The sequence below is a fragment of the Leptonychotes weddellii genome, chromosome 8 (genome assembly GCF_054177405.1).
Source record: "Leptonychotes weddellii isolate Sample4059 chromosome 8, ASM5417740v2, whole genome shotgun sequence".
Lineage (NCBI taxonomy): Eukaryota > Metazoa > Chordata > Mammalia > Carnivora > Phocidae > Leptonychotes > Leptonychotes weddellii.
In genome coordinates, this window is record NC_138376.1 from 26,681,354 (window position 1) to 26,693,834 (window position 12,481).

General features: G+C 47.2%; 1 protein-coding gene and 1 pseudogene across 4 annotated transcripts in view; one reads left to right on the forward strand and one right to left on the reverse strand.

The window, feature by feature from the left end:
* Window positions 1–3: 3 nt before the first annotated feature.
* On the reverse strand, window positions 4–333 carry LOC145722903 (cytochrome c pseudogene; annotated as a pseudogene).
* A 5,515-nt stretch (window positions 334–5,848) lies between these two features.
* BRPF3 (bromodomain and PHD finger containing 3) overlaps window positions 5,849–12,481 on the forward strand; it is a 34,206-nt gene continuing 27,573 nt past the window's right edge. For 2 of the 4 annotated variants that reach the window (XM_081828071.1, XM_081828072.1), the window contains exons 1-2: window positions 5,849–6,021; window positions 9,125–10,601. In XM_081828071.1, coding sequence (XP_081684197.1) covers window positions 9,151–10,601 — 1,451 coding nt within the window. In that variant the 5' untranslated portion in view covers window positions 5,849–6,021; window positions 9,125–9,150. The remainder of the gene's footprint in view (window positions 6,022–9,124; window positions 10,602–12,481) is intronic. The other 2 variants (XM_081828069.1, XM_081828070.1) reach the window with 2 other exon arrangements.

Here is a 12,481-nt window from a genome sequence, read left to right on the forward strand (position 1 = left end):
TGTCTTCTTAATGCCAGCGAAGATCATTTTTGTTCCAGGGATGTACTTCTTGGGATTCTCCAAATACTCCATCAGTGTCTCTTCTCCCCAGGTGATGCCTTTGTTCTTGTTGGCATCCGTGTAAGAAAATCCAGGGGCCTGACCTGTCTTTCGGCCAAATAAACCATGGAGATTTGGCCCAGTCTTGTGCTTGCCTCCCTTTTCCACGGTATGGCATTGGGCACACTTCTGAACAAAAATCTTCTTGCCCTTCTCAACATCACCCATTTTTTAAATTCGCAAGCCGGACGTCCCGCTCTCTAAGTCCAAGGACACGCCGGTCCGCACGTAAGTCTGGACTTTATTTTTTTTTATCCTTTTCTTTTTTTTTTTTAAAGATTTTATTTATTTATTTGAGAGAGAGAGAATGAGAGAGAGTACATGAGAGTGGGGAGGGTCAGAGGGAGAAGCAGACTCCCTGCCGAGCAGGGAGCCCGATGCGGGACTCGATCGCGGGACTCGATCCCGGGACTCCAGGATCATGACCTGAGTCGAAGGCAGTCGCTTAACCAACTGAGCCACCCAGGCGCCCCTTTTTTTATCCTTTTCTATTAATGAAGTTTGGGGGATACATGCATGTGTTTAATCCACACATTCTAACCATCCATCATTAAACTTTTCCAGAAATGTCTCCCTCTCATGATAGAGTACCACAGTGTAGAAGGTAGACTGAGTTTAAATCTGCCTTCATTTCATTGCTTATTTGTATGTTCCTTTTCCTTGTTTTCTTTGTGGTTGGTTATTTTATTATTCCTTTTTTCCTCTTTACTAGCTTGCGAGTTATGTCCTTTTTTTTCATTCTCTTAATGGTTAGTCTAAAAATTATAACAGGGGTATTCTTTTTCAACTCAATTGTGGTACAATTTACATAAAATAAACTACAACTATTCAGTAGTGCGAAGACTTCTGACAAATGTTTCTCCATCACCACAATCAACTTACAGATTGTTTCCATCACTTCCAAAAGTTCCCTCATGCCCCTTTATAGTCAGTCCTCTTTTCCACCTGTGGGCAGCTAGCTACAGTCTGTCACTATAGATTTTGCGTTTTTAAGGATTTCATGTAATGGAATCATACTTTATGTTACAGCAGGTATTCTTGACTAATCAAAGAGTTATATTAATCTTTGAACTTTTCCCAGACAATTCAAGGACTTTAAAACACTTTAATCCTGGAATTCTCTAATATGCTCTAATCCACTGCTTAACTTTGATTGTATTAGTCCAGGTTATCCAGAGAAATAGTACGTTTGTATGTGTGTGTATACATATATATGCATATATGTGTATATACATATATAGAGATGGGGATATTACAGGAATTGGTTTAAGCAATTATGGAAGTCCAGAAATCTCATAATCTGTCATCTGCAAGCTGGAGAAACAGGAATGCCAGTGGTATAATTCAGTCCAAGTCCAAAGGCCCAGTAACCAGGAGCACCAAGTCCAAGGACAGGAGAAGATGATGTCCCAGCTCAAGCAGAGAGTAAATTTAACCTTCCTCTACCTTTTTGTCCTGTCAGGTCCTCAACAGATTGGATAATGCCCATCCACATTGGTGAAGGTGATCCTGTTAAAATGCATCAAATTATTGATCCATCTTCTGATTTCTTTTTTTTAAGATTCTACTTATTTGAGAGAGAAAGGGAGAGAGAGAGAGAGAGAGAGAGAGAGAGAAAGCATGAGCAAGGGAAGGGGAGGGGCAGAGGGAGAAACAGACTCCCTGCTGTGCAGAGAGCCCGATGCAGGGCTTGATCCCAGGACCCTGGGATCATGACCTGAGCCGAAGGCAGATGCTTAACCAACTGAGACACCCAGCCGCCCCTGTCTTCTGATTTCTGATTTGAAGTTTCCTTTCCCTCTTCTTTCTCTATCATCCTATCTATCATTCTGGTTAATGCCCTTTTATTGTCTTAATACCTAATTACTTATACTAAATTCTTCCTGGTTTACCTAATACTGTTCCTAGGAACAGTATTGTATATCCCCTATATACAATGGGGATAATAATAATAATAAAATAATAATAATTTGAGTTAATAAATTGATAAATGAGAAATAGGTCCATATATACTGGACCTATTTTGTATATGTGCCCACTGTACCATTGGAGAAATGCCTCCTGCCCATGTTCTCTGGTTCTAGTAGTGGACAATGGTCAGACTTCATCAGAGTATCATGTCTTTCTGGTCACAGCTATCAGTTCAGGTTGGCTGAGAGACTGCTAGAGACAGTATCCTGATGACATAATTTGAGTCTCTTGGCTTTGCCTAAAGCCAGATATACTTCTGGACTTTCTGGTTATGTGAGTCAGTAGATTTCCTTTATTAAACTAATTTTTGTTTTCTAAGTGCAACAAAGATTTTTGATAATACAGTATGTAAAGCACTAAGCATACTACCTTCCACGTAAGTGTTAGGTATTATTTTTATTATCCTTATACCCTTGTCATATCCCATATCCAATTCAACCTTTTCTTTTCTTAACATCTGCCCATATAGACCAGCTAGAATAATTTCCTTATTATTTCCTGCATATTGTTCCTTTGCCTGGGCTGCCCTGCCACCAACCTAATAACATCATTCTACATTCTTTTCACCAATTCACATCCATCATTATTTAGAATCTGGCTAAAAAAAGCCTCCCATCTTCCATTTGAATAACGGCAGCTCCACACTGTTCACTGCCTTATCTAATTTCTCCTGCATGTTATTTCTAGCTTGATTCTTGATTGTACATTACTCAAAGCAAGGAAAAATATGATCAGTGGGACCTTTTTAGGTTGAGATTTTGTCATTATTTTCCAAAGCAACTTGTACAGGGTTGGCCACACAGTAAGTGTTCAGTAAGTGTCTGCTAGAGGAATAAATGAATGGAATTAAATTTAGAAGGTGTGGTATTCAGTTTAAAGCCTGTTGTTAGCCTAAACTTTTTCCTTTTTCTAAGCAAATTATTATATTCTTAAACCATTTCATTATGGTATAAAAATATCACAATGATTCCAAACTCAAACATTCTTCCCATTTATGGTTTCATACTTCTTTTGGCCAAGGTCTAAGGAAGGAATATTCTATTAAAAATAATGTAACAATCAATCAAAACCTATCTTCTCTCATCGTACATATTTTATTAATCCAGTGGTATTGCTTCTGACCCTTCAGAGGTTTCTTGCCTCGGTAAACTAATGATAATAGGAAAGCATTGACAAAGATATCCTGAGATGCTGAAAAAAAAATTGAGGGGGGAAATTTTTATATTCACGTTTCCTCTTTTAGATCTAAATGGTAAAACATGCTCCCACTCCAAATAAGTTAATTTCTACTCAAAAATGCAAAATTTTGAAAAACAACTATTTGTAAACAAAGGTCTGTGCCTGTGTTTGTTGAACTTAATTGCTATATGGGTTAATGGAAGGGCTGAGGGCTAGTGAATTTAAGCTCTTTAAAATAGCTAAAGATTAAAGTTAATTAAATTTAGTGCCTCTGGGATTTTTGATACATGTTCCAAATTTGTTTTTAATGACATAATTGTCCCATGTTACATTTAAGATTACATCATTGTGAACTGATTATGTGTGGAGTTACACTAACAGAAACCAATCCCAAATGTCAAAAATAAGTAAATAAATGTCAAAAATGAATGTCAAAAAATAAAAGTTGAGGACGACTGTAATGTTACCATTAAGAAAGTGGAAGTTGAAAATAGAAGAGAAACACTCCGTTGCATAAGGTCTTACTATGAAAACTCTGAATAGAAAGACCTGGAAATCAAATGTATTAACTTCATGCTTTTTCAAGAGCATTTAAATCATTATTTTATACTTAACTGTTGCAAGTGAAAACCAATGCATTTTCCCAAGGTATCTATTCATTAACTTTAGTGGAAAAAGATAGCTCCCAATCACACAAATAGGAACTGTGCTAAATAAATTTTGTGAACATTTACCAAGAAATAAAAGTTACTGGTCATATGTATAAATGGATATAGTTCATATTTTAAAAGAAGAAGAAATGAAATTCAGTATTCTTGTTTCTTTTAGTCTTCAGGGTTTTTTTTCCCCCTTAACTAAAAGTAATTGTAATATTCTCTTGCCTCTGGGGCTTTCCCTTTCACAATTAATTATCTTTTATCTACACCTTCCCTCCAAATGATTATTCCCCCTAGCCTTAGAACCTTGACATTAATTCATACTCCTTCATCATCACAGTTTTCAAAACATTGCCCTGCCCTTGCTTAGCTCCACAAGACACTCCCTTTTCTTTCAGAAAACTGGTTAACAGAATTTTGCTATCACTTTGTTATCACTTTTACAAGGTGCTACCATGTAATCAGAAAAAATCTTTGTAATACAATTAGCTTCCTTACTTTCATCAAATTTCCAAATTCAAAACATAATTTTTTAAATTCCTTAGGATAATAAACATCTATACTTCAAAAGTAGCAATATGCTCCGTTTAAACATTTGGGAGACTTGCATCCTAAGACTATCTTTCATCCTCTGACTTTAGAATCGGTGTCCTTGATCATCAGAACCAGGCAAGAAATTGTGAAAAGTCTCACCAAGCTACACCACCAGCGCGGGCAGAGGAAACGCTTTCAAAATATGTCATTCATCTTCACATTTAAAGGCAGTCTATCCATACATCTTTTATACACATCATTAAATATTGGTACTTAAGACTTCAGTCATATGAGGTAAGCTTTCTGATTTATAGGCGAAAGGGGGGGGATGGCAAAGAAGTCGTCTCCTCTTCTTAAATTTACTTATCGAAACAAAAGCCAGTGTGATTACATCTAAAAGTCTGAAGTTGCCATTTGTCAAGAGTCTTTTAGAAAGCCGCTTATTGCATTAAATTAACCGATTCCTAGCCAAACCAGGTTTAAGGAGAGAGTGTTTCCTGTGTCTACAGTGACAAACGAGTTACCAGACGTCCTTAAGTAGACTGTCAAACTTTTATGTTTACTCCTTTTAAACACATAAGGGAGAGAATAGCACATAACGAAAAGTCAGGTTTGTTTCTTAAGAAGGATGTCCTATGGGGAACAAGACGCTCACCTGTGCACAACAGAGGGTCTTTTCCGGCTGTCCTCACTGGGGGAGGGGATGGACATCGCTAGACCTTTGTCCTCCGGACCAGAGCACGGCCGGGAAGGGAGGGCGACTTTCTGGGAGTAGTGCAGGTACCTCCACCCCAAGAAACTACAGACCGGTTTTGACTCCGATAACTGCCCTGGCTTAACCTCTGGAGGGGCCCTCTAGTCGGGGAGGGGGTTTATTGCCCCAAACCGTAGTCACCTCTCCCACAGGGCTGGGGGAGGGAACGACTGACCACTCTACAGTTAGGGAATCCCCGTCTTTCCCAACCAGACCCCAACGTCCCCCGCTCCCTTGTGGGGCTCGCCCCGCGGCGGGCTGGGCCAGGGCGAACCTTGGCCACGGCGGGTGCAGACCCCGTCTCTGCTCGGCGCCCCTGCCGCGTCCGCACCGCCACCGTGAGGCCGAGCCGGGGACGGTGCCCCGTGGCGGCGGCGGCTCAGCGCTCCTCTCCGCGCCGCCCCGGCCGCCGCCGCCGCGCCGGGCACGGGCGGGGGGATTTTCTTCCCGTTCCCCCCTCTTTCGCGCTCTCGCTCCTGTTCAGTGGGAGAGCCCGCGGAGCCAGGGAGGGAGCGAGGGAAGGGGTGGAGGTGGCGGGGGGGAGGCCGGAGGGGCGGATCCTGCCTGGGGGCTGATCCCTCCCTCCCCTCGGCCGGGCTCCGTGGCGGCAGCGGCGGCGGCAGCGGCTTCATTCCCCCTCCTCCCCCGGGAGCGGCGGCGGCGGCCGGGCCGGGGCCCCAGCGCGGGCCAGGAGGGGGCACGGCGGTGGCCGCGGAGGCCAGCGCGGGAGGAGGCCGCGCTCCGCTCCCCGGGCCGCGCCGACCTGCTCGACGGCCGGCCCGCCCGCGCCCAGGGGCCCCGAACGGTGGGGCCGGGCCAGCGGCTGAGGTAATGGGGGTGGCAGCGGGGCCGGACAGAGCGAGGGCGGGGGCAGCGGGGCCTCCGGGGACCAGGGACTGCGCGGGGGGGGGGGCGGGGAGAGGGAAGCGGGGGGCTTCCCGAGCGGGGCGGGGGCGGCGCGAAAGCGCTCTCCTGGAGCGAGGGCGGTGGCGGGGAAGGAGAAGGCGGGTGAGGGGGGAGCTGAAAAGCGAGGACCCCCTCCCGCAGCCGCCATCTTGTTTCCCTCCCCCCCAGCCCTGGCTGGCGAGCCGCCGAACCCCGCCCCCGCCATGTTCTCCAATTGGTCAGACCAGAGGAGGGTTCCACCCCCTGGTCGTCCCTTGGCCCCCCTGTTTCTCCTGACGGGCAAGTGAGGCGACCAATGGGCGCTCGCCTCTCTGCCCCGCTGGTTCGCTGGCGCTAGCTTTCTCTGTCTGAGGGTCGGACTCCCGTCAGTCTGTCTCTGGCGCGCTCGCCCCCTCCCCTCAGGGGAGGTGATGTTATTTCCCTCCTTTCTCCTCCGAAGGGTCAAGATTCTTCTGGAAGAGGTGCCCCGTTAAAGGGGCAGGAGCCTTGGCTGGGGTTGTCCCCTGTCTCATGAGTCTCTCGTGGGGTACAGGGGATACAGTGTAATTGCAGAAACTCCTTGTTCTTCGGGGACGTGGGTGGGGTGGGCGAGTGGGGGCTTAGGGGGTGCTGAGGAGACCTGGGGGTGTTGGGGGTATTTGGAGGTGTGTTTGTGAGAAGGGCTGTGTGGGTTGAGAAACTCCCGCCAAAAAATTGGACTGTAAGCTCCTTGTGGGCGAAACTCATTTCCTCAGCAGCAGCCCTTCCCTCTCCAGAATTTGCCCTCCCAGTGCCAAGAGGCTCCGGTAGGTCCCAAGAGGTTTTCCATAGATACTTGCTGCTTGGGTGAGGGCTAACCAAAGCTGCCAAGGCGGTAGCAGGTAGGGAGGAAGAATATACGGCGCTTTAACAAAGGAGGCTCCACACGCTCTGTCTAAACTATTTCAGGTTAGTATTGAGGTAGATTTCCACATCTTTGCAAGGATCTCCCTGCCCATGAGGGCGTGGGGGCAGTGAAGCAGGTCTGTTGGCCTGGGCTACCCCCCAGGGAGTTGGCATTTGTCAGGCATGTAGTGGCCAAGGGCCTCTGGAACCTGGACAGAATTGCTGTGATGATTCTGTTGCCTTTTGTCCCAAATGGGTTGTGTGCCTGCCTGGCACTGTTGCTCAGCCAAGTTGTTTTTTTGTTTGTTTGTTTCAGTCACACTTGGGGATCGGAAAGCCTTTTAAATAAGGATGTTAATAATACCTTATTAACGTATAGCAACCCTGAAGAGGTAGATTTTATTTTCATTCTACTGGTGGAGTCTGGAGGCACAGAGAGATTAAGTGACTTTCTCCAGGTCACACAGAGCCAAGATTAGGACCTAGACAGTGCCCCAGAGCCTCGTTTTGTACCAGACCATGGCATCTCTGTGGTGTTCTTCCCAGTGAGAGGAGTTCAACACATCATCCAAGTTTGAGTTGTAGCTTTATCACTTAACTGCCTTTGGGTTGAGTGACACCTTTCTGAGCTTGTTTCTTCATCTGTAAAATGGAGATGATAATACCTATTCTACCTCCCAAACTAGTTGAGAGAAATTTTAAAAGTAAAAGGGATTGGGCCACCTGGCTGACTCAGTTGGTGGAGCATGCGACTCTTGATCTCAGAGTTGTGAGTTTGAGCCCCATGTTGGGGGTAGAGACTCATTAAAAATTTTTTTAAAAAGTAAAGAGGATTTATAGTTCGCAAAAGTGTGCTAAATTATCATCATCATCATCTCTGCTTTATAGATAAAGATGGTAGGTCCTGCAACCAAGGTGACAAACTCTTTTCTCTTTGAAATCCTCTCACTGTTTGTACTTTTCCAAGTCTCTGCCCACACCTTGGGGCACCATATCCCCTAATGTCTTTCCTGGTAGTAACTGCTACCACAGCTCTTTATGAGCTTGTCATGATGTGGGAAACTTTAGGGCTTTCTCCTTGCTGCACAAGGATAGACTAGATGTAAGTATTTGGGGAGAGAGGAACTTTTGAGGTAGCAGAATGCATTGAGAGTTTACGTCAGATATTGCCCCAGTAACCTTGGCCGTAGGTCCAATGAGGGTCCCAGATTAGGCCACTTAAAACTTAAGTGCCACTTGGGGGCCACTCCCAGAGCTTCCAGTGTTTCTGTCTAGAGATGTACTAGCCAGTGGATCCTGAATGCTGCCTTTTCCAGAGAAAACCCTGCATACTGTAGTTTGAAGTCTGTAGACTGTACATAGTAGACATTTCAGGTGCCTTCGCCTCTTCACTCCTGGGTGTGGTCAGGGGATAGGGTTTTTGGTTATTGTAAGATGGGTTGGGAGAGGCTCTAGACCTGTGAGCTTTTGATCCTATGGTGGGGCCACTGGTCATGTACAGAGCTTGAAAGTGGTGGCTATTCTTGTTTTCTTTTTTTCAGAACCCTTGACCTCCCCCCTCCTTTTGCATAGTTAGCTATCCCACAGCCTTATGTACATCATTAGAACTTTAGATGTCTCCCCATGTTGTATTGTAATGATCTTTTTACTTTTCTGTGTCTTCAATTAGATGGAGCACCTGGAGGGCAGGGATCGTGCATGTTGGATTTCTCCTTTCATGCAAGTAATACTTATTGAGTGCTTATTTAGGAGCCAGGCACCATTCCAGGTGCTGGGGATACAGCAGTGAATAAGATAGACAAAAATATTTCCTCTCATGGAGCTTACATTTTAGTGGAAGGAAACAAATATTCATGATAAATAGGCAAATTAGATAGCATAATAAAAAATGGTGAGTGTTAATAGTGAAAAATAAAGTAGAATGAAAGATTGCTGGTGGCGGAAAGAGGTTTGCAGTTTTAGATAAGAGTGGTCAGAGAGCGGCTCTCATTGAGAAGCAGTGCTCGTGAAAAAACTTGAAGGAGCAAGCTGTGTGGATGTCTGAGGGGCAGGATGTTCAGACAGAGGGAAGAGACAGTCTTCCTGGTGGCCACTTGATCAGATGGATGGGTGAATGAGTGCATGCCTGAACCTTCAGCTCAGTCTCCTGGTTTCTCCTTAGGCCTGTCCCCTTGGTTCCCAGGTGCCATGAGGAAGCCTCGCCGGAAGTCGCGGCAGAATGCCGAGGGCCGGCGCTCCCCATCCCCCTACAGTCTGAAGTGCTCACCTACTCGGGAGACCTTGACATATGCCCAGGCCCAGCGGATCGTCGAGGTGGACATTGATGGACGCCTGCACCGAATCAGCATCTATGACCCACTCAAGATCATCACAGAGGATGAGCTGACCGCCCAGGATATCACCGAATGCAATAGCAACAAGGAAAACAGTGAGCAGCCGCAGTTCCCTGGCAAGTCCAAAAAACCCTCCTCCAAGGGCAAGAAGAAGGAGTCCTGTTCCAAGCATGCGTCCGGCACTTCCTTCCACCTCCCGCAACCCAGCTTTCGCATGGTGGACTCAGGCAGCCAGCCAGAAGCACCCCCGCTGCCTGCTGCCTACTACCGCTACATCGAGAAGCCACCTGAAGACCTGGATGCAGAGGTAGAGTATGACATGGATGAGGAGGACCTTGCCTGGCTGGACATGGTGAATGAGAAGCGGCGTGTAGATGGGCACAGTTTGGTGTCAGCAGACACCTTTGAGCTGCTGGTAGACCGGCTTGAGAAGGAGTCGTACTTGGAGAGTCGCAGCAGTGGCGCCCAGCAGTCACTTATTGACGAAGACGCCTTTTGCTGTGTGTGCCTGGACGACGAATGCCACAACAGCAACGTCATTCTCTTCTGTGACATCTGCAACCTGGCTGTACACCAGGAGTGCTACGGTGTCCCCTACATCCCTGAGGGCCAGTGGCTATGCCGCTGCTGCCTGCAGTCTCCCTCCCGGCCCGTGGATTGCGTCCTCTGCCCCAATAAGGGCGGCGCCTTCAAACAGACCAGCGATGGGCACTGGGCGCATGTGGTGTGTGCCATCTGGATCCCTGAAGTCTGCTTCGCTAACACCGTGTTCCTGGAGCCCATTGAGGGCATCGACAACATCCCACCTGCCCGCTGGAAACTAACCTGCTATATCTGCAAGCAGAAGGGGCTGGGGGCAGCCATCCAGTGCCATAAGGTGAACTGCTACACAGCCTTCCATGTGACATGTGCACAGCGGGCTGGGCTCTTCATGAAGATTGAGCCCATGCGTGAGACCAGCCTCAACGGTACCATCTTCACAGTACGCAAGACCGCCTACTGTGAGGCCCACTCACCGCCAGGTGCTGCCACTGCTAGGAGGAAGGGTGACTCCCCTGGGAACCTCAGTGAGGCTGGGGAGGAGGAAGGGCTGAAGGAGGGCTGTGGAGAGGAAGAAGAGAAGGAAGACGTAGAAGAGGAGGAGGAAGATGAAGGCCAAGGTGGGGTAGGTGGCCCCCTTAAGGGGGTGCCCAAGAAGAACAAGATGACTTTGAAGCAGAAGATCAAGAAGGAGCCGGAGGAAGTGGGCCAAGATACGCCCTCCACTGTCCCCATGGTCACTGTCCCACAGATACCCTCTTACAGGTAAGCCTGCCCAGGAGTGCTCCCCATGGACTGATGGTTTCTTCTTGGCCTGGTGTTGGCCCTGAGCCAGGACCTCCTTCCCCAAGCATGGTTGGTGAACGTTTGTTCTCTTCTGTGCCCTCAAATTTAGACTTCTCCTTTGGACCCTTGTCTGGTTTGTGGTTTCGATGGTGCCCTGAGAGCAATGTGTTTCCTTTGCTTCAAGGTGAGACAAACAGTTAAGGTGCTTAGAAACCCAGGTGAAGGGTGTCTAAGGCAGCATTTTTCAACAGGTGTACAAGTGGCATTTGGGACAGGATAATTCTTCATTATTAGAAGAATATCCCATACAAATTTCAGTGTTTAGCATCCCTGATCTTTGTAACTGCCATTTGCATCCCCTCCCTCATTGCATGGTCTTTGTGACAAACTCAGACACTCCCCACATATGTTACCAAAAACCCCCGTGGGGAGAGAACTGAGAACCGCTGTTTCAGGGGGTCAGTATGGGTGTCTGCTATCCAGAAAGCTCTGTTCTGGGAATGATGGGGGCTTTGTGTGAGGGGGTGGTGGTGTGGGGAAGATGTGCTATTTCAAGAAGCTTTTAGATTTAGGGGAAAGAGGATCACTCGGTTCAGCTGTATAACTAAGCCACCTCGGTCCCTACTGAGTCTATAGAGGGACCATTGTACCTATTTTTAACCATCAGAGAAGTAGCTGTTGGAGGGCAGAAAAGCAAAAGACCAGAAAGATTTTCCAGTGGAAGCTCATCTCAAGGGTGATACTCCTTAGAAAGTAAACAGTGTTAGAGCAGGAAGGAATCTTGGAGATTATTGATCTAATGTAGTCCTTGCACCTTCTCCCACACCCCCAGATGAAGAAACGCAGCCACAGGAGGTAAAGTTGTTTGCTCCTTTGTTCACTCAATGAGGTGTTTATTGAGCACTTACTATATGCCAAGTCCTGTTCAAAGGGCTGGAACCAGATGGGAAGCATAGAACCACAAGCTGGGGCTCATGATGCCTCCAGGCTCTGTTCCTGTTGTCTGTTTCTCTTGTTGAAAAGGATAGGGAGAAAAGAGTGCTGGAGGGTAGCAGGGAATGAGTTGTTGTAAGGGGAACAGACAACCAGACTTACCAGTCTGGGAGGGAGACACAAGAGTGGAGAAGAACAGGAGGGAGAGGCTTTTGTGGCGAGCCATGGCTGGAGTTAGAATTCAGTCAACTGGAGATGTCTTCTAGGCACAGAGCTGTTGTAGGCTACCCTCCTCCCTGCTGTTGAGTTGCTCCATGATTAGTAACATCTGTAGGGTGGCTGTGCCCTGGGACTAGACTTTTTGGTTGTCATGTCTGCTCTGATAGGTGTGTCTTGCGGGGGCCAGCATAGCACGCTGGCTAAGAAAAAATCAGACAGACCTGCTTTTGAATCCTGCTCCTGTCACTACCTGTGTGACCTTTGGCAGATTACTTCTTTAAGCCTTATTTTTCTTGTAAATGAGCCTCATAGGGTTGTTGTGAGAAGTAAATGAGATGATAGAAGTAAAGCATTTAGCACAGTACCTGGTAAATAGTAAGCGCTCAATAAACGGTGGCTACTGCTGCTGCTGCTATTTTATTATTCTTTTCCCTACCTGCACAGATGCTGTGGGAGCCCACCATGGCCAAGAGGTTGTAGAGGGAGGGGCTGCCTGCAGCTGGGCAGGTGTGCTTGGCATGGGCATTGGTGGGGGATCTGTTCTTTGGGAAAGGCCTAGGCCTTGATTTTATAAGCTTGGCTTTGGGGCAGGAACGTCTGTGGAAAGGCGCAGGGCCTGGGTGAGCAACGCCCAGCCCACCATGCCCATCCTTAGCTTCTGCTTTCTTGTTTAGCTACATTTATCTTCCTTTCAGTGGAGTGAGATG